At 34.3% G+C, this 26498-nt stretch overlaps 2 protein-coding genes across 3 annotated transcripts in view; one reads left to right on the forward strand and one right to left on the reverse strand.

Annotated features, from left to right (window-relative positions):
• Positions 1–1099: 1099 nt before the first annotated feature.
• Positions 1100–4905, forward strand: LOC126769125 (heat shock 70 kDa protein cognate 4). The gene is made up of 3 exons (XM_050487713.1): positions 1100–1280; positions 1868–2072; positions 3062–4905. The coding sequence occupies exons 2-3, from the start codon at positions 1868–1870 to the stop codon at positions 4813–4815; spliced, it is 1959 nt and encodes a 652-aa protein (XP_050343670.1). The 5' UTR covers positions 1100–1280; the 3' UTR covers positions 4816–4905.
• Positions 4906–7106: 2201 nt separating this feature from the next.
• The window catches only part of LOC126769154 (uncharacterized), a 62885-nt gene continuing 43493 nt past the window's right edge, over positions 7107–26498 (reverse strand). The window contains exons 3-8 of one of the 2 annotated variants that reach the window (XM_050487774.1): positions 12729–12872; positions 11399–11560; positions 10946–11122; positions 10686–10805; positions 8823–9067; positions 7107–8067 (exon numbers count right to left, since the gene is read on the reverse strand). In XM_050487774.1, the coding sequence (XP_050343731.1) occupies positions 7999–8067; positions 8823–9067; positions 10686–10805; positions 10946–11122; positions 11399–11560; positions 12729–12872 (917 nt within the window). In that variant the 3' untranslated portion in view covers positions 7107–7998. Of the gene's footprint in view, positions 8068–8822; positions 9068–10592; positions 10806–10945; positions 11123–11398; positions 11561–12728; positions 12873–26498 lie in introns of both variants that reach the window. The other variant, XM_050487772.1, reaches the window with a different exon arrangement.

Genomic DNA, 26498 nt, shown 5'->3' on the forward strand with positions numbered 1-26498 from the left:
GTCTATCGACGTTGATGACTACTTACCATCAGGTGGACCATATGCTCGTCCGCCTACCTATTCTATAAAAAAAGGGCAGAAATGGGACGAGTAAGTTACTCGCACGATTTTTACCCGTACAAAGTCGGGACTGGCAACTAGTAAAAAATAAATCAGTATGTGTAGTACACAGTTACTATGTCAATAATTAATAATGATATCTACTGAAATAAAAAAAAATACAGTTTTAAGTATGTACACGGTACATACAAATTCACAGCATCTTAAATGAACCGGAAGCTGTTATTTTAATATTAAAATAGCTGCTTGGTTTACGAGAAAACAGCCTAAAATTCATAACAAATGTCATTCAAATAACAAAGGTTATTTTACTACATTATATAATTACATCGCTATACGGCTATACGCAATGCGCTAAGCATTACAGTTGCACCCTAACTAAAGTATTGATTTTCTGTGCGGAATATACCTATGTTGTCTGTGGTCCATTACAATTCTATTGTATGTATAGCAAATGATGTGCTTTATTATTTGTCGGTATAAGCCACAGAATATTAAATGTATTAAAAAAATCTCGAATTGATATTATTCATAAATAATTGTATCAAGATCTTATTAAAACTAGTTAGAGTAGTAAGGTTCCTTACCTTACCACTTGAGTAAGATTATTTAAATAGATAATTTACATAAGACAAATACACATGATATCGGTATTTTTAAAGCTTGATTAATCGTATCCTTTAAAATAACAAACAGAAACTTGCAGAAAATAATAAAATTAAGAAAAAATACGAGAGGTTCAAAGCTGTAGCATTATAAAATGTTAAATTTCTGTAACAACACATAAAGCAAATCAATCGAAATAAATTAAGATATGTAATTTATTTTTATATTATGAAAAGATGTTTTTACTCTTAAGAATTTCAAGACTACTCAATAAAATTGGTAAAAAATAAATCTCATTAAGACAAAAAATAATATTTTAAAGTGTCGATAAAATTAAGAATGAACATCACTGTTTACTGGCCGATCTCCCTTGGACATTCTGGAGTATACAATTTCAGCCAATCACAGCGATACCCGCCCAAAACGGTTTGATCTGATTGGCCGACACTAAGGAATATTCCAGAAAATACTCGTGACGTCGTGATTACGCGCTCGCATATAAATTGCTGGTGCGGCGTCAGGCGCCATTTTATTTCGTAAAAGAGGCCGTCAATCGCGCACCTTTGCTGAGTGTTCTACTATTAAGTCTACAGAAGTAAAGCTAAGTTAACAAAGTGAGTATTATATTTTTGTTTGCTATTTGTCTAATTTGTCATTTTGTTAAGAATTAATCGCAATTCGGTAAATGTATATACTAAATTTGTAGAATCAGTTTTTAGTTCGACGGAAGTTCCTTGAACTTAACGTTCGTGTGATTACTCATTGAATTTTTAAATCCTACGTAACTACTTACTGTATGAATTATATCATATTTAATTTAATTTCACAATACTCAGCTTAATGATACTTATATCCGCACATTCTAGAACATTAGTCTCAGTTTTTTAGATATTGCAAATGTACACGTGGGTACATCTTAACAAAGTAAAAAACTAGCATTACTACCCATTCAGTACAATAAACGCTTGGAATTGTCCTAGACTTTCCAGAACGTTCCTGCATCGATTATTTGTTTGAGCTATGGCCGCCATGCGTTTACCGCGTGAGGCGTGACTTTAGTTCTAGTTGCGTACTGTGATACGCGTGAATGTTATCAGAATCATTGATTTCTCTACACATGTATATCTGCTTAGGTATATATAATGTAAACTATATAGTTAATGAGATATCGGATGTTTAAATTTTCGTTAATTTGTTTCAGATGGCAAAAGCACCTGCAGTAGGTATTGATTTGGGTACCACATACTCGTGTGTGGGCGTGTTCCAGCATGGGAAAGTGGAGATTATCGCCAATGACCAGGGCAACAGGACTACGCCCTCGTACGTCGCGTTCACGGATACCGAACGTCTCATCGGCGATGCCGCTAAGAACCAAGTGGCAATGAACCCTAATAACACCATTTTCGGTAAGTTTATATATATTCTATTCATTATTGAAATCTAGTAAATCAATGACATTGCATAAAAATACATATTTTTCTATGTATTTTAAGACTCTTTGGCACGATATAACTTATACATTTGGTAGATAGTTTGCTTTGTTATGAAGAAGCTAAACATATATCTATTTATTGATGATTTTATTTTAAACAAAAGATAAGGTGATTAATATAAAGAATAATCGCTAAACTTAACTACATAATAAAATAAAAACAAAACCTTGACATGTAATACAATGTTTTTTTTCCGTCTTAACCTTAGACAAAGAAATCGTTTGCATTAATGCAAGTTACATTTAATTGCTGATTTTGATTAATTATTTTATTCTTTTATATTGTAACTAATGAATGAAGCCTTGATAATTGATTGTGAAAACTGTTTTGAAGTTTTTATTTTATTTAAGCTACTTATATAATTGTAACTTAAACCAATAAATATGTCATATATATAATATGTTAATAATGATATAGTACAATTAACTATAGATTTTACCTGATGTATAATTTTTTTTATATCGAAGAAATATTACATAATCTTTCATTATGATTTTACAACTCATTTTTGTATTTCCTTTTACTCATACTACTGATAATGCAGAGATGTTTGATGAATCACTTATTTGAATATTTTCTAAAATTTAGCTAAGATTACTCACTGTTTACATGGATATGATTAATTTACTTCTATAAAAGAATTTAGATACTTTGATAAATTGTACTTCCAGGCAACCATGGTAGTAGTTCTCTTTTACAATTTAATTATGATTGTTGCCCAATAATTCTTTTTATGCAATGTGAATTGATGCATTCCAAAAATTTTATGATGATACCCAATATACTAGACTAGAGTCTCTGAACATAGTGAATGATAAACATAATCTGAGAATTTCTCAATTACAAGTTTAAATAGTACAGATAAGGTCCAAGTTGCTCATTACCCTTGTCCATTGTTACAGATGCCAAAAGACTTATTGGTCGTAAATTCGAGGATGCCACTGTACAAGCTGACATGAAGCACTGGCCATTTGAAGTGGTCAGTGATGGAGGCAAACCAAAGATTAAGGTAGCATACAAAGGTGAAGACAAGACCTTCTTCCCTGAGGAAGTAAGCTCAATGGTTCTAACAAAAATGAAGGAAACAGCCGAGGCTTACCTCGGCAAAACGGTGCAGAATGCAGTAATAACGGTTCCAGCCTATTTTAACGATTCTCAAAGACAAGCCACAAAAGATGCGGGTACCATCTCTGGCTTAAATATCCTCCGAATCATCAACGAACCGACTGCTGCTGCGATTGCGTATGGTCTTGACAAGAAGGGGACTGGAGAACGTAATGTCCTTATTTTCGATCTCGGTGGTGGTACCTTCGATGTGTCCATCCTGACCATCGAGGATGGAATCTTCGAGGTAAAGTCCACAGCCGGTGACACTCACTTGGGAGGCGAGGACTTCGATAACCGCATGGTTAATCATTTCGTCCAGGAATTCAAAAGGAAGTACAAGAAAGAACTTACCACCAACAAGAGGGCACTCCGTAGGTTAAGAACTGCTTGCGAGAGGGCGAAGAGAACTCTTTCATCTTCAACCCAAGCTAGTATTGAAATCGACTCTCTCTTTGAGGGTATCGACTTCTATACCTCTATCACTAGGGCTCGTTTCGAAGAATTGAACGCTGATCTGTTCAGATCCACAATGGAACCTGTTGAAAAGTCTCTTCGTGATGCTAAAATGGACAAATCTCAAATTCACGACATTGTACTTGTTGGTGGATCTACTCGTATTCCCAAAGTGCAAAAGCTCCTTCAAGACTTCTTCAACGGTAAGGAGCTTAACAAATCCATTAACCCCGACGAGGCCGTCGCTTACGGTGCTGCAGTACAAGCTGCAATTCTGCACGGCGACAAGTCCGAGGAGGTCCAAGATTTGCTTCTGCTTGATGTCACCCCACTGTCACTTGGTATTGAGACGGCTGGTGGTGTTATGACAACTCTCATCAAGCGCAACACTACCATTCCCACCAAGCAAACTCAAACCTTTACCACCTACTCCGACAACCAACCTGGAGTGCTCATCCAAGTATTTGAGGGTGAGCGTGCAATGACAAAGGACAATAACCTCCTTGGTAAATTTGAATTGACTGGTATTCCTCCTGCGCCTCGTGGAGTTCCTCAAATTGAGGTGACCTTCGACATCGACGCAAACGGTATCTTAAATGTATCCGCCGTCGAGAAATCAACCAACAAGGAGAACAAAATCACTATCACCAATGATAAGGGTCGTCTCTCCAAGGAGGAGATTGAGCGCATGGTCAATGAGGCTGAGAAATACAGAAATGAGGATGAGAAGCAGAAAGAGACCATTCAGGCTAAGAATGCTTTGGAATCTTATTGCTTCAATATGAAGTCCACGATGGAAGATGAGAAGCTTAAGGATAAGATTACTGACTCCGACAAGCAGACCATTATGGACAAATGCAATGACACCATCAAATGGCTCGACTCCAACCAGCTGGCTGACAAGGAAGAATATGAGCACAAACAGAAGGAATTGGAGGGCATCTGCAATCCGATTATCACGAAGATGTACCAGGGTGCCGGAGGAGCACCGGGAGGTATGCCAGGCGGTATGCCGGGCTTCCCTGGCGGAGCGCCCGGAGCCGGTGGTGCAGCTCCCGGAGGTGGTGCTGGCCCAACTATCGAAGAGGTTGATTAAACACTATACATTCCAAAATTCGCCAACAACTAAGATTTCATTGTGTTGTATCGCCTCTCAAATAGGAATGAAAATATAAAAAATAAACTATATGTTCGTTTAATTTCTCCTTATTATTTTAAATTTTATTTTTAAATGTACATTAATTTTTAAAAGTAATATGCCTGTAAAGGGCCCACTGATGGGCTTTGTCTTTTGTCAAGGATCATCCACCAAGCTGCTTTATATGATTTGGTGGATACTCGTAGAATATTCGAGAAAATAACTAAATTGGAACCTGCTATAGCTTTACTCTTGTTTTCCTTCGGTGTCTTGTACGAGATGGAATAATTATAACAATGACAATATTGAGTAATGAAATACAGTGCAAGAACAATTAGCTATGTATTTTCAAAACTCGTACGTTATATACAAATTCCCATAAGGAAAATTATAAATATATATCTTGTTCATATGATATTATCAATATCAATGTGAGTTTGTTTATTTGCATACACGTCAGGGTTATAGAAAAGGCCCTAACTCATGTTCCTACCATTTCCCGACAACCAAAATAGTTTAATAATATTGTTTGAATTATAATAATTTTATTTAATAACAGATTTATATATAACGTTACATACTACGTATATATAACGTTTTTTATTACGAATAAAAAGCTTCAAGGTGAATAATTATGTAACTGGCTGTTACTAAGACATTTTGTGAATTAGTATTAGCTGAAATCACAAACTATATATATCTGTAGCAAAAATCGTTAGGGATACAGAATCTTAAATAGAATGTATTAATATATGTCGTATATTTTTATACAACTGGCACATTTCGTAGCGGTGAAATATCTGCGTTAAACAAACTTTCGAACTGTTGACTGGTCACATCTTGATTTTGCCTATTGCATTCCTGTTATAAAATGTTTTTTTTTTTGTTAATTTTTACCGTCAAATCAAATAAACAATACAATTTTATCGTTGTACCGAATACAAGATTAAATTTTCTAAGCAAACAAAATCACTTAAGCAGTTATTAATCTATGCACGTAAGCGATATAATCCCATACAATGTATGCAAAATTTTACCAGTTGAGTAATAAGACTTGAAAGTGTAACAAATTTACTTTTCTGATATTATAGTATATATATTATAGTATTAGTGGAGATTATAAAAGAGTTTAGAAGAAAAGTTGTAGATAACGAATGAGACCTAGGAACCGTTTTTTCATTCGTAAAATTTAAATAGGTCCTATTTATCTACATAAACAAGTCTAAGGCACATAACAAAGACAGTTATTAATTCAATATAATGTATATCTCAAGTATTTTTAAGTTAAAATTACGATATATTCGAAGTTGTTAAACCAGAAGTTTAAAAAAACAAAAACAAAAACGAAGAGGAACTGCTTGACGAACGTTTCCTGAGAAAATGGCCTTACATATCCTACTCTGCTGACTGAATCAACAGACACACCGTATGACAGTAAACGCAGAGAAGTGGAGTTTTTTAATTTGATTATTTGTACTACGTTTATCGTATTAAATTTCTTATTGCGGACAATGTTCTATAGTTGAATGTAAGCAATTATTGTATAGGTCACATTATTTTTTTTCCTTAGTAAGAACCAGTTTGACTATGTAGGTACTTATAAGGTTGGAATAGCAAGCCTGACATTCGCATTGCTATATACAACTAGTATGAGAATTATGTATCGAATACATAATAGGAAATCTTAAAGATCTTAAAATACTCTATTTGTTGTGGTGGTGGTGATAAATGGTCTTCTAAATAAATCGAGCTTAAGTTGACATTATTTATGGGTTGAAATTTTTTTAAAAGAAAATAATTATTGTCATATTGCAAAAGAAATAGAAGGCTGCTCCGATGCGTATTGCCGGGTATGTAGCAGAATTTAATCTGATACATGCAGGCTTCTCAACAATGATTTCGAGAGGTACAGCCGAGTAATTAAATACATAAACGAATTAAATGCTCAGTGGCATTTGTCCTCACTTAAAGTCCAATAGACGGTATCTGTCATTATGTATAAAAATAGTCATCCGATGTTGTTTAAAATTTCACTAGCCACTTAGCTTCAAAGAGTTTTTAAATAAAAACCAAAAGGTGTATTCTTGGTTCGATTTTTCCTTTGACGAAAATAACACACGTTTTATACAAATAACATTTATTTGGTTTCATATTTTTGAACATAACACTTTTGGCTTAAATAACACCTAAATCATATATTTAAGTAACAAAATTTGTACAAAGGCAAACCATAACACTAACTTTACACTTTTAACTTATATTTATTTATACCATGATTAAAATCTAGAAAAAAATTAAGTATAAGCCGACTCAATTAAAAACCCCAGACGTTTTGTATAAACATATACATTTCATATACGTTGTTTTTGTGTCTTAAATCTGGTAATAATCGAATCAACTTATAAGTTTAAATATGTTTTCTCTATCGTTTGGTTAGTTGTTCATGATTCTCTAGATTTTAACCATGAAATATACACAAACAAATGTACGACCTAACTATAACGTTTTTTAACAAATGTAGTCGATTTTATTTCATTTTTTATTTAAACCAATACATATATTTGACCTATAGCTATCGGCAAAGCTCCTCGCTAGAAGCTTTAAGCACTTCGTTTCTAGAAATCTTTTGATAATATCGTAACCTAGTTTATGACCAGCTGTTAATATTAAGATATCGTTTATATCGATAATTTCATATTCTTATTTACACGGTTCGTTTGTATCACATGCATTTTATATTAAATTATCGTTTAATTACTACGAGAAGTGGCTCATTTATTTCAACTAACTATTTGTTAAACCTGTCTATGTAAATCTTTTCTATTACGGACTTTTTGAAATCTTATTATCTATCGCGATGTGATTTAAAAATAGCGTTGAACTTTTATATAAATAAAAATCATTTACAATAAATTCTATATTCGATATGGCATTTCCCTGGGGTTTCAAGAAAAATAAAATCAATAGTGCTGTTTCTTCTTATTTCACTGATATTGCGCTTCGTATCTCGTCCACACTTCAAGTCTTCGTTCTCATATACGCAAATCGTCCGGTTTAACGGTGTAACTACATCCAGGCGACGGCGGGGTTGCCGTCCGACGACAGGGAGTCTATCGACCTAATGGTCGTAGACCGCTGCTGTCAGTAAAGCGAGGAACTCGAACAGGGACCATCAACGCCTTGCAATTGCTGATCTGAGTTCGTAACCAGCTGCAAAAATTGCACCAAGAATAAGAGAGTAACGGAAATATACTTAACATTTCAAAAATTTTATACTATATATGAAGGTAATTTATAACATATGAACATCTATTTTATTTGACCTTACAATTACTATTATTTCAACCTGAAATATTTCCTTACTAAATTAATAGCCTTTGTTGCTAGTTTCAAATTTTGAAAGAATTATTAAAATCAGTTAAGTAGTTTTAGCCATAGCTTACATCGCCAATGCACCACCAAGTTTGGGAACTAAGATGTTATGTCCCTTGTGCCTGTAATTACACTGGCTCTCTCAGCCTTCAAACCGGACACAACAATACCAAGTACTGCTGTTTTGCGGTAGAATATCTGATGAGTAGGTGGTACCTACCCAGACAAGCTTGCAAAAAGCCCTACCACTAATATACAAACAAAAAGTAAAAAATATCAAGAAGGAGATTGACGTTAGATTTAAATTGTTGGTTTACCTACTTTTAGTACATAACCTAATATGTACATTTATATGAGAAAGTAACTGGTTACTCTTTCATGGCTCACTGGCCCGTTTTTGATGCATATGCTTTTTATAACTTTTTAGCACTTGACCTTCCTCACGGCCGCAGATTAAAACTAGTTTATTATAAAATAAATTAAGATTGCTAGGAAAGAGATTATAAATATATTGTTTTCTTTTGCTATATATGAAAAGTCATCAGCAACTCTCGAGCTCATTATAAACGCATCAAAATAAGTAATATCCATACTTCTCTAATTTCACACACAGCTGGTAGCAGCCCATCGGTGGAGTTATTTGGTGACCGCGGGGATGGCGTAGGCGCATGTTTTGGAAGATCTCTGCCAGCCGCCATTTTGTCGTGCAACTGAGCAAGACGCATGCTCATCTGCCTTCTCTCCTTCTGTTCCCTTTCTCTTTCCCATCTCTTGGCGCTGTAACTCCTGATCGACGATGAGCTGCTCTGCACTGAACTTAAACTTGGACGTCGCGAACCTAAATGAGATGAAAAGTCACGCATCAAAATGGTCGAATCCATATAAATCTTGATGAATTTAAAATCCAATCACTACGAAAGTTATGTGACTTTCTTGTTGTTAAGAAAATAGTTTTTTTTTATTTAAAAGTTTAGAGGTTGTTAATTTTTAGTAGTTTAACTTCTTATATTTTATTTTATAATCTATTTTTCAATATTAAACGATATATACAAAAAAAGGCAACAACAAACATGTAAGGCGTACATTCCGTAGAAAAACATTAATAGGGGAAGGAGTAAAATTTAAAACAAACATTTTAATTGATGAATTGTGAATTGAAGTATCAAGTGTGAAAACTACGAAGTTTCAAGCTCTCTTAGATATGGGTAATACAGAAAACGAATGTAAAATACCGCAATACTATCCGTTAAAGGCGATTAAAACTCGACAATTTTACCACGTGCGATTGAAGCATTTCCCATGCAAAACATGTGAAGACGGAAAGCGGAAGCGTCGTGCTCTGCGTGAAACTGAAGCTTGGGCTAACCTTAATTTAAACGGTCATATTTTTGATTGCAAAATGCGTAGCCAAATTTTCAAGCTAATTGTTACATGGTAAAACGCCACTTGGCGAAGATATTCAGGGCATAATGACAATGCTTTGTGTAGTTACTTTTTTAAAAGCAGTCGGGATTTTAAATTTTTATTGTCTTGCAATTAATGTTATTTTTGTTTCATATTATGTTTAAAATAGAAGGAAAATTAGGAAGTAATCAATTGCAGCATAAAGCATTTTGTATGGTGCTGTAGTGATCGTTAGAGATTGAATGTATTAGTTGTACAGAGTTTGTGGTAATAAGTAATGTATAAGGCTTACGCCACCTTCAGTTTCGTTGACGATACAAAAGCTGATAGACACAGAAGAGAGAAAGGACGTTGGCCATCCTGCTCGCGCCACACGAAGAGCGTATTACGTCTTACGATTGCATACCACTATCAATTCACATTTATTTGGGTCCATGTCTGTTTACAGTTGTTTCATGTGGAGGAACGAAATGAAATAGTAGTAATAGTTATTATATGCTTAAGCTCAATTTTAATATATTATTTAAGAGGTTTTACTCAAATTATTTCACAAGTTACAAACTTTTGAGTAATGTCTATGTTCAGAATTTTTGTGTAGAAACATATTAATTGTTTAGAATTGAATTTTTGATTTGATAAGTGATAGTGCACTCGCAGACCGTCGCTCGGTGGCCGCTAACACCAAAACGTGACATCTAACGGACACGAGCGACGTGGAACATCATGCGACCCCACGCTAACGCTCCTCGAACACCTTACTTAATTATTACCTTAATAAATTTTTATTTTAACCTCAATTTATATTTATCAACTCAAACTTTCTTTAATTATAAACGCGCAAGTGTTTTGAACTAGACTATATCGAAAAGCTAAATTTCTAGGCGTTAGGGGAGGTTGCGCCGCCCGGCGAACACCGATTCGTGCATAAAGGGCCGCGCTGCATACATCATCCGGATCACCTTTGGCGGCGCACTTGGGCGGGTGCGCGCCGCCGTCCCTTACGGCCTTCAGGTGGCGCGAGATTAACAAGATGGCCGCCGTGCGCGCCGCACCTGCGCGCGACGCAGCTCTACGGGACTCCCTTCGGGACGCGTCCAGCTCCAACGTCCCGCTCGTGCAGCCGCTGCGAGACGACGCGCGTGACGAAGCACGTGTCGCGCTCAATGTGCCACCTGCACGAAAGTCATTTACTATACTTCACATCTGTTTGCATTTCAATATTCGGACAATATTGCACTATCCCAAATAAGTCAGTTTTTTAAGTTTTAAATTAAAAAATAACAAAAGATCCTGCTTCGTAGCTTGCATTTACCAGTATCATTTAGCGAATATAAACAGGGCGGCGTGAGCCTGGCGTCGGCCAGATGTGCCGGGTGGTATCTAGCCTTTGTGTATAAGTGCAGCACCATGCACAGCAACCCAGCCAGAACAAATATACCCGAAGCCACTCCTAACAGCGTCGGCATGTCGGCTGTCAGCAGCACAAGGTCTAAAAAAATTAATCGGACTGATGTAACTCGCTATTTGTTACCACATTACGACTATACCGATCGTAAAATTCAGTAAATTTGACATACAGGTGGTATAGGTTACATTTGACATGAACTTGAAAATGAGCGATTAATTATTTCATTTCATAAAGTATCCAAAACTGAAAACGGATAAAAAACGAACAAGTCATTCATAGATGAAGATATGAATTTAAACTAGCCTCATAATTTTGTCTTACTACATTATTTGATGGTGGAAACAAACTTTGACGTACCTTCAGTACAGAAAACGCGGTGTGTGGGACGAGAGTGGCTAGTCGTGTGATAGCCAGAGTCACATTGGCAGAAAGCGTTGTGATTGACTTGAACACAGGACGCGTGGAGATCGAATGCTCGACACGTTTGCTGGTAGAAGCATTGTTCGCCCAATTTCTTAGCTGGAGAAAAATAATTGAATCATTAGTATTGTTTACGAACTTCTTTTCATGTGCATTTAAATAAAACAGGTTAAACCAAAATTTTAGAACCGTCCCAAAATAACCCTGAAGAAAAACTTTAAATATGATAAGTATATTAAAAAAAACGAAATAGAATTTCGGTAAGCAGCAGAAGGTTCATATTTAAACTACTATATATATAAAAAATCTTGCAACAAAATTGTCATGTGACACATTATAAATATTCATATATCGTTGTGTAGTACTAAAAAGTAAAAAAGTATCAACTGTAGATTTGTCACCACTGGGCTATGCGCTAGCGATCCCGTGGTGCTTTTCCTTAAGAAGGAAAGTGTAACTAGGGTTGGTTTTTTAGTGGGTATTCCGATGTTCGGGGCGTACTCGGTGCCTTGAACACCAGCGAGCCTTGCATACCATACCCACTATTCCCGTGGGGGACATGCGTAATGCGTTTTTTCAGCGTTAAAAAGGTTTGACCACGCATTCCTCGGTTTAGTTACTGGTGTTCTAATCAGATATTATAACTGTTTATATACAAAGTCTTAATTCTGAGCTGCTTGCTACATATAATACCTTAAAAGCAAACCCAATAATTATTTATTGGCACGACCAATTTCTCCAGGACGAGGATTCAGGAACATGGAATTTCTGGATCAGCAGTCACTAGATCCACGAGGCAGTATGAATATTAATGAAACTATTTATTATTTACCGAAAATTTAACTCACAAGTGTCAATAATGTGACATGAATAAACTGTCAACAACAGATTTCAGCAAATTTCAACAACGTCAGTAGGTTATGAAAAGTTTTGGGACAGAAAGTACCCTCTGAAATTATTTAATCAAACGGGAAGTTTTGCAACGTTTAATTGAGTTTACTTCAAATTTCTATTAAAATATAATTATATTAATGTTGCTTATTAACAACGAGTTAAAGAAGGGCTCTTCTTGCTTTTTAATCTTAACCAAAGTCAATAAATTATTTACCCTTAGCAAATTTGTACATGTGTCATGTACAACCCTGAAATTTTCTTTCCTTTACTTTTAGGCTGCCAAAGAGAGATTGCTATTTAAGCTCGGAGTGCACTAAAAATAATGTATATTTTATTGTAATAAATACATAAATTGTGGTATAATATCGCCTACGTTTCGCGCATCCCTTGGCGACGCCGAGCGCGACTGGGTGCTTGGGGTCACACTGGCAGGAGCTACTCCTCGGCTCGCAGTACACGTGCACCAGCTCCGGGTTGCATTTGAACTCGCACGGTGAACCAAGGTACATGCCCTTCTCTGTAAGTAAGGATAATGTGACAAATTAGAATCGTTTATATTTCTTCTGTAATTTCGGTACAGGTACTTTGAGTACCTAATGAAAGGTGTAAGTTAATTTGTGGTGTTATTAAGCTGCATTAATAATTACTATATAAGTAAGAAAGCGCAGAACCGATTTCGATAAAAAAGTAACTGTCTAAATTTCTAGAAATATAACGCAGTTGGAAACGGATTGTTAAGTTTTTGAAAAATTAATAGAATAAAGTTTTAATCACTCAAATTGATCTAGCCGATAAACTTATAACTTCTTTCTTTTTAAGTCTGTTAAAAATGTTATTAATGTTATTTATGTTATGTTTATATATACCAAAATAAATATTTTTTGTATTTCAATCAATCTATAGCCTCGTTGTCGACTGCTGAACATAGGCCTCTCTTAAGGTGCGCCAAAGCTCCCGGTCCTCCGCCTTCCGCATCTAGTCGGTACCCGCCATCTTCTTACGTATTTAATAAACAGTTTAATAAATTGCTTATTAAAAACGAATTGAAATTGAAAAAGTCTCATTACTTCTTATGATTTATAAGAAGCAAACGACGTCTCACCTATGTTTCACCTACATTACAGCGCCACCTGCGTAGTCCAGAATTTGTGATTTTATTTTTTGGCACTAAACCAAATGATCCCTAAAATAGGTCGCTTTGATACTACTACATAATTTTTAATGTCGTTATTATGCGCCATTGTCACATCATATCATGTATATTATATGATAACATAAAAACAATCATACTATATATGAGTTTGATACTTTCTGGACAGTTTTCCGCGCCTCGGAAAGCACGTAAAACTGTCTTTTGCCTGATATATTACCGGTTAATTCGTTTTTTCGCCTATCGGATTATAAGTTTGAAAGATAACAACGCGCATTTATATACGCACATTCTTGTGTCTTATATCATCTGCACAGTTCGATAGTCTCTGGTAAGAATAGCCTCTGTAGATGCAATCGGCAATCTGCTCACTAAGTATTCTACCGCCAAACAGTAATACGTAGTATTATTGAGTTCCGGCTTAAATGGCGAGTGAGCCAGTGTAACTACCACCAAAAGGAGCATAACATATTAGTTTGTAAGATTTGGTAATGTAAGGAACATTAACATTTCTCACAATGCCAATGTTTTTAGGTGGTGTTGACTACTTACTATCAGGTGGACCATTTGCCTGTCCGGCTACCGATACCATAAAAAGGGTACATCATAATTTTTAGGATATAAGACATAAGTACATATAGTATATGTTAATAGTCAGAGCGGTCAGTAATGCTAACTAAGCATTGCAAAAGATATTTATCTTTAACACCGTAGGCAATTCATAAATCACGCCACATTAGCATTTTAGGTAATAGTTTGTTCTTGAACTAGTACCGGAGGTCACGGTTTCAAGATTAGGACAGGGTTCCTGCAGTACTTTTGTTTCTTTATTGAAGTTTAAAACTTTTATCTACTTGTATATCTAAAAGGTAATTGAATATCATCCGCATACGTGGCATAGAGAAGAAATGTTATAGATAATATGCATATAGAGACGAGTTTTTTTTTTTTTTTATAGAATAGGAAGGCGGACGAGCATATGGGCCACCTGATAGTATGTGGTCACCAAACGCCCTTAGACATTGGCATTGTAAGAAATGTTAACCATCGCTTACATAGCCAATGCGCCACCAACCTTGGGAACTAAGATTTTATGTCCCTTGTGCCTGTAATTACACTGGTTCACTCACCCTTCAAACCGGAACACAACAATATCAAGTATTGTTGCTTTGCGGTAGAATATCTGATGAGTGGGTGGTACCTACCCAGACGAGCTTGCACAAAGCCCTACCACCAGTAAAACGTTATTCTTAACCACAGGTTCCTGGTTCAAACCCAGGAGAGAACCCCTTAGTTTTCATCAGCTTACTTAGTTTTAATAATTAATTTTGTTCCCGGAGAAAGACATCATGATGAAATTTCTATGTGGCATATATGTATCCACTAAATGACATTGGAGCAGCGTGGTGGAGTATACTTTAAAACCTATCTACTAGCAGAGTAGAGCAGTTTCTTTGCTTTTTGAGAATATTTTTACCCCATGTAACATTTTTTTATGTAACGGCTCGTGCAGTTTGGCTCATCAGATGGAAAGTAACTACTACCACCCATAAACATCTGCAACACCGGATGGTCTGCAGTTGCGTTCTATGTAATAATATTAGTTCGGAAAAATCGCTGGCGAAAGCTGGTTCCACAGAGCGGTTCTGCGAGGTAGAAAATGCGATGCAATTTAACTGAGATATTACTTTGATTTACAAATATTTTGCTCTTTCTAATATAGTATCGGTGTAAAGGTTGAAAGCAATTGTTGTTTGAGCGATTAAACCGCATGGTAGTTCTAATGCAAATCTTTACATTTACATATAATCTGTACGCTATTTCGAAATAACGGTATATTTTTATTGAAAATGACTAGCAAATAGACTTTTTGAATCAATTCTTTTCACATCAAACATTAAAAAGGCTTGCAAATTATAATCAGGGTTTATGAAGTTGACAATGATTGACAAGCAGCCTTCACTTGGAGTAATTGCGTGACCTCTTTAGACTGTTGAGTACAAACACAAAGGATAAGCTATATACCTACACGATACATAACTGTTATCATCTGGCGCTCGATATTAACTTGCTCTACGAGGCACGTAATATTGACAAACACGAATTAAGTGAACATTATTGGGTACCCGTAGACTTAGTCATTGCGAAATCAAATTCATATTTGATATTGTTTATCATGTCTGTAGAAGCAATATTAATTTTACTATAAAAATACAACTCCATGTAATTACATAACATATTATTGTTTAATATTTATAAATGTTATGTGTTTCAGGATAATACGCTGTAATCTCAAATAATCTCAATACCGTTGGACGCGTTTATATAGTGTGTTTCAATATGATATTACAGGAAAATTTGTTTTGGTTTTAAAAATGTTGTCATTGCATCTTCTCTGAACATCAGAATCTAATTTATTTAATAGCTTTGTTGCACACAAACATAATAGCAAACAGAGCATACTTCACAGCAAATGATATACAGCCGATTGAAAGCGTGTAAAAGCCTTGTCGCTATAACTGTAATTATGTATCATTTACTGGTGGTAGGGATTTGTGCGAGTTCGTCTGGATAGGTACCACCCACTCATCAGATATTCTACCGCAAAACAGCAATACTTGATATTGTTCTCTTCCAGTTTGAAGGGTGAGTGAGCCAGTGTAATTACAGGCACAAGGGACATAAAATCTTAGTTCCCAAGGTTGGTGGCGCATTGGCTATAAGCGATGGTTGACATTTCTTACAATGCCAATGTCTAAGGGCGTTTGGTGACCACTTACCATCAGGTGGCCCATATGCTCGTCCACCTTCCTACTCTATAAAAAAAAAATAACGATCTCTTGCAGGCAACTTTTGTGACCGTATCTTAATATAATTATAAGAGAATTAAAGAATGCGGTTTCTGCAAATAATATACATCTGACAGAAATGTAAAGCTCTCTATGGGTAAATTAAATGTAAAGCGAAGCGGACCCTGGGGAACAGTTGAATTCGTGGATAAGAGCGTAGGAGACTGTTTGCTAATTTATGTTAAAATGTTAAGTGATCTTTGCCAATTTATGTAAATATATAAGTATATATAAGCACTTGGTTGTGGGGCTCGTGCAAGAGCTGCACCGACTCAGCAGATATTCTACAACAAACTGCAATACTTGGTATGGACATGTTTCAGTTTGAATTCAAATTTCAAAATCGAGTTAAATATTTCATAAAGTGATAATGTCTTCAGGCAGTGTTGACCATTTACCATCAGTTGGCCCATTTTCAAGTTACTAGTTTAATAATTAAAAAAAAATGTATTAATAAAATATACCGATAGTATTACAATTATAATAATTAAACGCTTGACCTTGCATATTATCAACCTATTAAAACAAGAAGTATCCGACATTGATCGCTACATCTCTTCTAATTAATTTCAAAGTGAACGAAGTATCCTTGTTATATTTTGTTGTAAGCTGATAATATTTACCAAGTAATAATTTTGATGTTAACACCTTTAAGCGCTAACAAGACGGTTGGGAATTTATAAAGTTAAATATTCTCTATGAATAATTGTCTTTACCTATTCGTTGTTTAATAATATTGTCACCTTGAATAACCTTTCCATTGACTCTCAAATATAGAACATGAATATGGTTTATGCTTTAGATTAACATTTAAGTTTATGAATATAGAAGGTAGATAGAAGATTTAAATTTATAAAAATAAAAATAAATAACCTCTTCGTTATTTTAATTCTTGAACTTAAAATGAATACATTATTTTACAATTTTGTTGCGTTTATCCAAAAATGTAAATCGGTAATTACTAGTTTATATAAAATACGACAAGTAATTGTAGTTTGTTAATTTAGAAATATGGTGAGGCCACGCACGAAATTTATTGCATCGCGCTATAAAGATGCAACCATTGTTATAATCATAATATTTTTCGTTTTCCAACAATAGATGTCGCCACTTAAAAAAAGCCTTGGAATTACACCAATATTATTATTTTTGTAAATATTTTGTTAACCAAACTCTAGTTGTTTTTAAGATGATAATCTTAAAGATTTCGGTGAAATTATAGTTGGTAAGTTTATAGTTATAACTTAAAATCGCGAGGACAAGTTGCGTTCGTGCTGCAATAAACAAATAACACCATAACCCACTTCTTTAAACCCATTAGTTGAGTGAAGGTCGTAAAGCACGTATCTCTATTCAAGTATTTGTATAGCTTAGCACCTTTTTGTACCATAAAAAGGCAATCACGACTCGCTCTATTTGGTATTGATAGAACCGAACAAGTACTTGCGAGATGGAATTAGATAAAAATAATTAACTATGTATATACACACAATATAATATATTCATTCATACTAAATATATAGTAGAGATTAAAATTAGCCAATCTACGAGTCATGACCGCGTGGAATGATAACAAGAATGCTAGCAGCATTTCTCCGATGATTTGTAATTTCGATTGTCTTTCGTCCAGATTTAACCAGTTGTCCTTTCATCAGTGGAGACAATATGAAGTGTTATATATTTTAGTTTTTTTTTTGCCCTATAACTTCAAGGTCCAAGTGTTACAACTGACCATAGAGTATTGTCTATAGACTATTGATTGTAGAGTCTAATTCCGAATTATATCTTCGTGCCATTTGCACTATTTTTAACTGTATAGATCAAATAATAAATTGAGAATATTAAAATTTAACATAAAATACAAAAAACAACATTATTCAAATAGACACAGCGAAAGTCTGTGTGTGACATACCCGTACAATATTAGGAGTTTTTTTAATGGAAAATGGTTTCATTTATTTATAATTTAAAGTTAATATTTATGCTAGCGACTGCACTCTAGATACGAATATAATACCATATTGGTCGGTCGTGGAACAATGCAAAGGAAGCGAGGTAAGCGGAAGCGAGCGCCGGAAGCTCTCCCCGTGAGGACACTACTTTCCTTTAGTTTTTCTGTATATCTACATTTATTCTTAGACTTGTAAGGTTTAAACTTAATGGATTTATATACCAAGCGAGAATCATTGCTCACATACATATGAGTTGGTTATAACTAAAGTAAATAAGCGATTATTGTTGATCAAGGGATCAAAAGTTTTTATTAATTTCAAGTGTATATTTGCTTAGTAAATAATTCAAAAGACACGATTTTAAATAAATATTTTAATGAAAAATGAACTTTTTTCTGGAAGTGGGTTATTTTCTTGATCTTTCGTTTCGGTAACGAAAGTATTTACTTCTTGGACTAAATTTTTCGCTTTTAATCATTGTGATGCCAGAGACATGGTATTCTTACTCCGATGTTGGCTTAATCTTCAAACGAAAGGATGATAGAATCCATTTTTATATCTCTTTCTGGTTAGTCGTCTTGATCTTAATGAAATGGTATTTGAGTTTCCATAATTACTAATATAAATTGCTTGAATTAATCGATGGGATTTTTCCGCAACGTGTTTATGTATTATTAAAACTAATTTCCTTATAATGAATGTGTTTTTAGTATCTTACGATTAAAACCTTATTATGTGAAAAAGAAGAGATTTAAATAAAGAAATGGCAATGAAACAACCAGAGTTGCGCAAACAGCCAGTGAGCGTTTATTTTTGACGAAACCTGTCAAAGCGACTGAGAACTTTTGAATGAAAGTGAGCAAATACGGAATTTTTTGTCATATAATTCAAATTAACGTGATTTTCCACAGCGGTTACAGGATTGAAGCCAGTAATAAAACCGTGACTCACGCTGTATTTATAAGACAATATTATGTTAACAATAATATAACACAACGTAATGTCCGAGCAGAAATTGTCAATTCAATGAACTTCCATTGCGTCCACATGTTAGCTTTCAGTACGGTACTTTGAATGGTCAAGCTATCTACAAAATATTTTGGATGTTGTTTCATTTTATGATAATCTATTTGATATTTTTAAGGACTAAATAAGGATTTTGCGAGAGAATAATCTCTGCAAAGGAGTGAAACCCATGACCATGACCTATTAAGCCGAATTGTGAAACACGAGCGCCTAATAATACTAATCTTCTAAGCTTTCCTCGTCACGTCGGAAGCCTATCTTATAGCTTTGGTTATAAAAAGCGAAATTTATTTTGCTTTATAAATTCACTAAACATTTTTTGCGGCAAGATGGCCCATTGGTTTGAAAGCGTGAATCTTAACCGATAATCGTGGGTTCAAACCCGGGCAAGCACCACTGAATTTTTATGTACTTAATTTGTTTGTATAATTCATCTCGTGCTTGACGTTGAAGGAAAACATCATGAGGAAACCTGCGTGTGTCCAATTTCACTGAATTTATACCATATGTGTATTCCATCAACCCGTATTGAAGAAGCGTAGTAGAAAAAGCTCCAAACCTTCTCCTAAAAAAGGATATGAGGCCTTAGCCGAGAAGTGGGACATTAACAGGCTGTTACTGTCTAAACATTTTTATCAATTTCATTGTGTGTTGAGGTTGACATGACATCATTTTTAAAACTTTGTTTATAAATAAAATTAAGTGGAATAGCTTTGTAATAGACTTCTTTGGAATGTCCAGACCTTGTAATTACAAACTCTATACTTAATCAACTCTAGCCTAAATAGGTACTTTTTATACGTAGAAGTAAAATATATTATATAAAGTTTTTCGTCATTGTTCTTCTGCCGATTCCTTTTAAATCTGAGACATTTCTTTTCAACCGTTATTAAGGTCTTATTTTTTTTTAATCAATGTATAAATTAAAAAGCAAATATAATGCTTTTATATTGAATGTTTTACTTAAGTGCTTGCTGGTTGAAGTATTTTATTATCTTTTCTACAGTTAAAATACCACTAAGACCATAAAATAACTATCACACCGTAAATTCGAAATGGTTAAAACTTTATAAAATTACAGAACCGTCACGAAGGTTTTGTGTTTCAATTAAATTGATATATATTTACTGCCGGTCGTACCATTTAATTACTTCACGCTGCGTAAATTTTCAATTTAATTTCTTAATTACCGTATCTGTTTCGCGTAATAATGATTTAATAATGAGCGTTAAAACGAGAGATTTCTACGGTACTGCATGTATTACTGCAGGAATAGGGAGGATCGGGTTATTATATTTATTTATTTATTAAGGTTTATCAACAGTTGTATACAGTAAAAACAACTAATTAACTTAATACATTAATAAACACATAGAATAGCGTAAGAACTAATTATGGGTAACCTTTTGTAATTAAACTTAAAAAAGTAGCTACAGCAAATTCATGTAACACTTAATATAATAAACTTAAATTTAATTATAACAGAAGAATGTCCGAAACAAGAACAAAAGGTGTATAACAAAAATATGTATGTCTAAAAAAGTTTCTTATACGAGTTGTTATTTCGCTAATCAAAGTAAGATAAGCAGTTCAAGGGTTATATTAACGCTGATAATAATCTTTGGTGCAACTATTTACTTGATAGTTGTTTATTTATTTATAAAAGGAGGACGAGCAAATGATTCACTCGGCCATCTTTGCTCATTCACAACCATTCTGTTTGGATCACTATCTAATGTATTATTCTACCGCCAAACAACAATTTTCTGCATAATCTGTACTGATGGTTTCAACGGTGAGTGAGCCAGTGTAACTACAGGCACAAGTGATATAACATCTTAGTTCCGAAGACGAGTGGCGTATTGGAGATGTAAGAGATGGTTAATATTTCTTGCAATGGCAGGAATGACAAATTACCATAAAGTAGCCGCCTAATACTATAGTGTCTATCAAATTTTATAAGAAAAAAAGATTTTATAAGAAAGAAAAATTTGCGTGAAAATCACTTTTGACGTCTGTCATGTGAACTGAATTGCACGCGCTTTGTTATATTTTTTTTTGCGATGAATAAGCTTATTCTACTTCAATGTAATATAAAAAACAAGAAAGAAATATTTTCACTGGTCCTCGTAAGCCGGATATCCGTAATCTTATCTTTGCTACAATTTTATTTATTCAATGGGTCGGTTTCGCTATACCTACAGATAACATTGCTTTGTACGGTACGTTCAAACATTTATTTGTTCCGATTTAAATGTTAATATCAATAACAGTTACAAATTAAACGTAAAATATTACGAACTACATTATTAAAACACGGAACATACTTTGTTAAAACATATTTTTAAAATATTCCTCTTACGTTTAATGCATGAAAATAGTAGTCTATTAATCGTGTTGAATAAATGGCTGGTCGTTCAGAAGGGATTTAAAATAATACTTAAATTTTATACATTGAAAATATTTTATATTACCCGCTTGTCCTTCGCACGAGTATGATTTCAGTTTATTATTTTAAGTCTTTAAAGCAGATAAGTACAACGGATTTTGGACCAGCTTCGACAATATGTAATGCAACAAATGCGAGCTGATTTACAAATCACTTAATCGACACTTACATTTTACAATATGGTCTTCAAATGCGCTTGTACAGTAACAGCCTGTTAATGTCCCACTGCTGGGCTAAGGCCTCCTCTCCCTTTTGAGGAGAAGGTTGTGGAGCTTATTCCACCACGCTGCTCCAATGCGGGTTGGTAGAATACACATGTGGCAGAATTTCAATGAAATTAGACACATGCAGGTTTCCTCACGATGTTTTCCTTTACCGTTAAGCACGAGATGAATTATAATCACAAATTAAGCACATGAAAATACAGTGGTGCTTGTCCAGGTTTAAACCCACGATCATCGGATAAGATTCACGCGTTCTAACCACTGGGCCATCTCGGCTTGTGCCTATGCATTATTTGTTATTAAATTAATTAAATTATTACTTCGTTTTAATTTATATATTTTTTGTCATAAATATTAATATTTTGTAAAGAATGATGATGTGGGTTGAGCTGACTCAGTAGATAGAAGCGTGAACCTCAAGCGTGGGAAAAACATGCATTAAAGTTCAGGTTAGAACTGTTTATAATTATCGTACTCGGCGATGAAGGATATTATCATCGTGAGTAAATTTGTATGAGTTGAAAGAAAGGTATGTTCAGCTGTGTTAAATTGTGATCTTACAAGTAAATCGAAGGTATAGCAACTGTTTAATGTTTTCTTCTTTTCCTGAAGATGATGATGATGTTGTGAGTCTATAATACAAATATATATAAAGTAGTATCTTATACAGCATATCAAGTGAAATGATATTACACTTTTTGTTTATGTAGCTGATAACATTGTTGTTATCACGTATGTTGTGAGTTATTTGTGAAATTTAAAACCTGGATACTAAATTTTATTTTAAGGAATTAAATAAAAGAAAAAGTATGATACTAGATACTTTTTTTTTATATTCGCCGGGTGGGCAAATGACTCTACTCCACCTGATGGTAAGTGGTAGTACTATGATACTACTATGATACTAGTCAGAACTGATACTACATATATATCAGATCAAATATACATATATATATTTGATAATGTAATTTAAAAAAAAATTAAGTTATTGGTTTTTTCTGTAAGAAAATTCTCAGTAACAGCCCGGTGTCTGGAAGTTGGAAGTGTGTACACACCCGTGTCTCGGAAAGTACGTAAAGCCGTTGGTCCTGCGCCTGAACTACTTTCGGTGGTGTCGGATTGCCGTTCCATCGGATTATGAGAGTTAGGGAATAGAGTGCACCTGTGTTTGCGCACACACTTGTGCACTATAATATCTCCTGCGTAGTTGGCTAATCTCTCTTGAGATCGGTCTGGAGGACATTATTATTAATGTAATGTACTTTCTAACAATATACATATACAATTGATAAGTACGTTCTAAAACATACCAGGTTTTCATAAAAACTGTAATAACAAATGTAGTAACTCTGTACATCGACAATATGGGTTTAATAATTACGTTATGAGTTGCGACAAAATGCTTTTACAACATGGTTCCGGAGAATGTTCTCCTTCTCTTCTGTTCGGAAAATGTCCGTAATATTATCAAATAAAAAAAGTTAAGGAAAGTTTGTATGCGTAATATTAATAAAACATTCGACATTTTAGATTTTAACACCTTCAAGACTTTCAAATGAAAAATATGGGTATGTGTAAATTGTTGAAAACAATATATAATTTCTCATCCTTAATCGGTTCTTCTCAGGAACTCTCGGTTCTTCTGAAGTTTTTCTTTCTGATTCGATAAGAAATTTTTGAAAATCAATAAGCAATTGTAAGCTATTACTATGGAAAAATAGGTTTTACGTGCAAAAAAAGAAACCTAATTTTAAGTTATTTTGACTAAAACCTTTTTACAATCTGGTTGTTAAGTTTGACCATTCAATTTAAATTTAAATTAAATTAATTACCTAAGCAGAATATCACATTTGTACCGACACTTTATTATCTATGCGAATTATTTGTTTATTCAACAGCGGTATAGCAAAAAATGATTGCTGTAGCTGAGCAGATTTTCTTTGCTCTCAGTAGAAATATAACAATTTCACTTGACCTTGATTTTGTAATAAGAATATATAAATCTCACAGAAACCTCTATATACACATATCTGTGGTATATCCAGTAAATCGGTAAGTCTTTTTTTTTAACGCTGGAAAAACGCCTTACGCGTTTCCCCCACGGGAATAGTAGGGGGGGAGGGTATGTGGGGCTCGCCGGTGTCCAAGGCGCCGAGTGCGCCCCGAACATCCGAATACCCACTAAAAAACCAGCGGTACCCTTTCCGTCTTAACGAGGAGGATCACTGGATCGCTTTCGCATGCTACCGTGGCGCTTACAAATCGGTAAGTTCTGAGATAATAATAGATGATACGATTTTCTGGATGAAAATAGATATCACTGTGTGAAGTACCTTGTCACAATGCTTTCAACATAATAATAATTTTTCAGACAGCAAAATAAACAGAGCGATATTTTTGGCTCGTTTGTTATATTTTTAAGATTATGTTACACGGGATTACAGATTTAATATGTATAGTTTATATGTAGAAGAGATTGTAGCATGAGTTCCGAAAATAAATGCGTATATTAAAATTTTGCCTTGTAAAAGAATATTTTTGTATTATTCGTGAGGAAACTTGCATGTGTCTGATTTCACTGAAATTCTGCCACATGTGTATTCCACCAACATGCATTGGAGCGTGCAGCGTGATGGTATAAGCTCCTCAAAAGGGAGAGGAGGTCTTACCCAAGCAGTGGGACATTTACAGGCTGTTACTTTACTTTATTCGTAAAAGTCAGAGATCTATAAAGTGGTAAGAAATATAATAAGTTGAATGCTTTTTATTCTAAGGCCAGTGTTACTACACTGGCCTTACAATACTTTGTGACCACTATGTTAAGTAAGAATACTTTTAAAACGTTGGGGAACTCTCACAACCATTAAAGTGATACCGACTTTGTCATAGATAAGCGTTGAAGATAGTCAAGTTGTAGAAAATTCCAATGTCGCACTCAAGCGATGAATCGATATGCGAGCGAGGTCGCGGTGCCTCGCACGTCTTTGATATAAAGTTCAATATCTAAAGATGAAGAACTTCTGATATCGTTTCAATTGGATGAGCATTTATAACTTTTTTTTTCAAAACGAAATTCACATATCTACATTAACGGGATAAGCTGGTATTCTTAATCTTTCTACAGCTGAAAGAAACGACAAGAGGAGACATTTATAATTTTATTTTTACCCTTTTATGTATAGTTACCGATCTATTGCTTATTGAATTTTACATTTGTCAAATTATTATAAGTGAGTATGCTTAGTTTGACGCATTTGATATGCCTAAGAGAGTGTTGACTGCCGGCTTGATTTTCAAACACGATTGAACGTGTGCTATCGTATTTTTTCAAATAAAATCTCAGACTTCGTCTTGATATAATATAGGACACTATCCTTGATATTCGTATATAAACGTTGATAAAAGTTTGATTTATTAATTACATCAATAATAAATCAATACAAATCAATCAATACAATATAATATGAACGGTCATTGGTCAACTGCAGCAGATGACGCAATAGTCAGCTAATGAGCAGCAATAAAAATACAACAGATTTATCGTCAAAATATTAAGTACTGGGAAAGTAAAATTTTGACAATATCCGATATTGTTTCATAAAAACATAGCGTTTGAAAAATAAATTTGATCGATAACTGGACTCTGACCAATTCACCAGGCATTCTTTATATAAAATAAATGAAAATTTCCACGTAGACCTGGATAACTTAAAGTGAGAAAGATTAAAAGTTGTGATATTATTAGACCAATATTTTGACTACCGAGGTTTGTTATATGTTAAGTTGGGAAACCATGTAAAAAGTAACAACATTTTTTTCTGTGACAGTGAGTAGAAAGGCACGATGTCGTCTCATTTAGAAACGTGTAATGGCTAGTTCTGCAAAGGATCTCCCATTGTCTCCAATAGGAAGTAAACACGGGGTGCTTTTTATTACTTATTTACATATATATAAGCAGGCTCAAAAAAGCGCTTTTGGATCTTCATGTTACAGAATTCAATTACCGGTTGGAATGTAGATTCTACCGAGGAGAACCGACAAGAAATTGACTTAAAGAGTTTTGTTAATCAAATTAAATTGATATATGTCCTGCCTGGATATCAGCAAACATTAATTCCACGTTTTCTTATCATCTAAATAATTTTTCGTTGCCTATATATACCTTATTTACATGAGATTAAAATTTAATAATAGGTCAAGTTAAAAATAACTTTGTTCTTGAATCTTATTATAGAAAAGTATACCGTGCCAAAAGAAGGTTGTATTGAATTTGCAAAGACGGAAACTAGGTGTTATGACGTCATCATCCATGGATTCTGGATTTCAATCCAGTACAAAATCTCCATAAAGATTCAGGAAAGACTTATAGAAGATAAAAGGAGATACATTCGATTGTTTTTTCGGACATGGACTTGCACTTACCCTCAATCACATTCATGATTAATGTTGATGCAGTTTAGAATGAAACGCATTAACTAGAATATAGGTATATT

This window comes from Nymphalis io, chromosome 6 (assembly GCF_905147045.1).
Source record: "Nymphalis io chromosome 6, ilAglIoxx1.1, whole genome shotgun sequence".
NCBI lineage: Eukaryota > Metazoa > Arthropoda > Insecta > Lepidoptera > Nymphalidae > Nymphalis > Nymphalis io.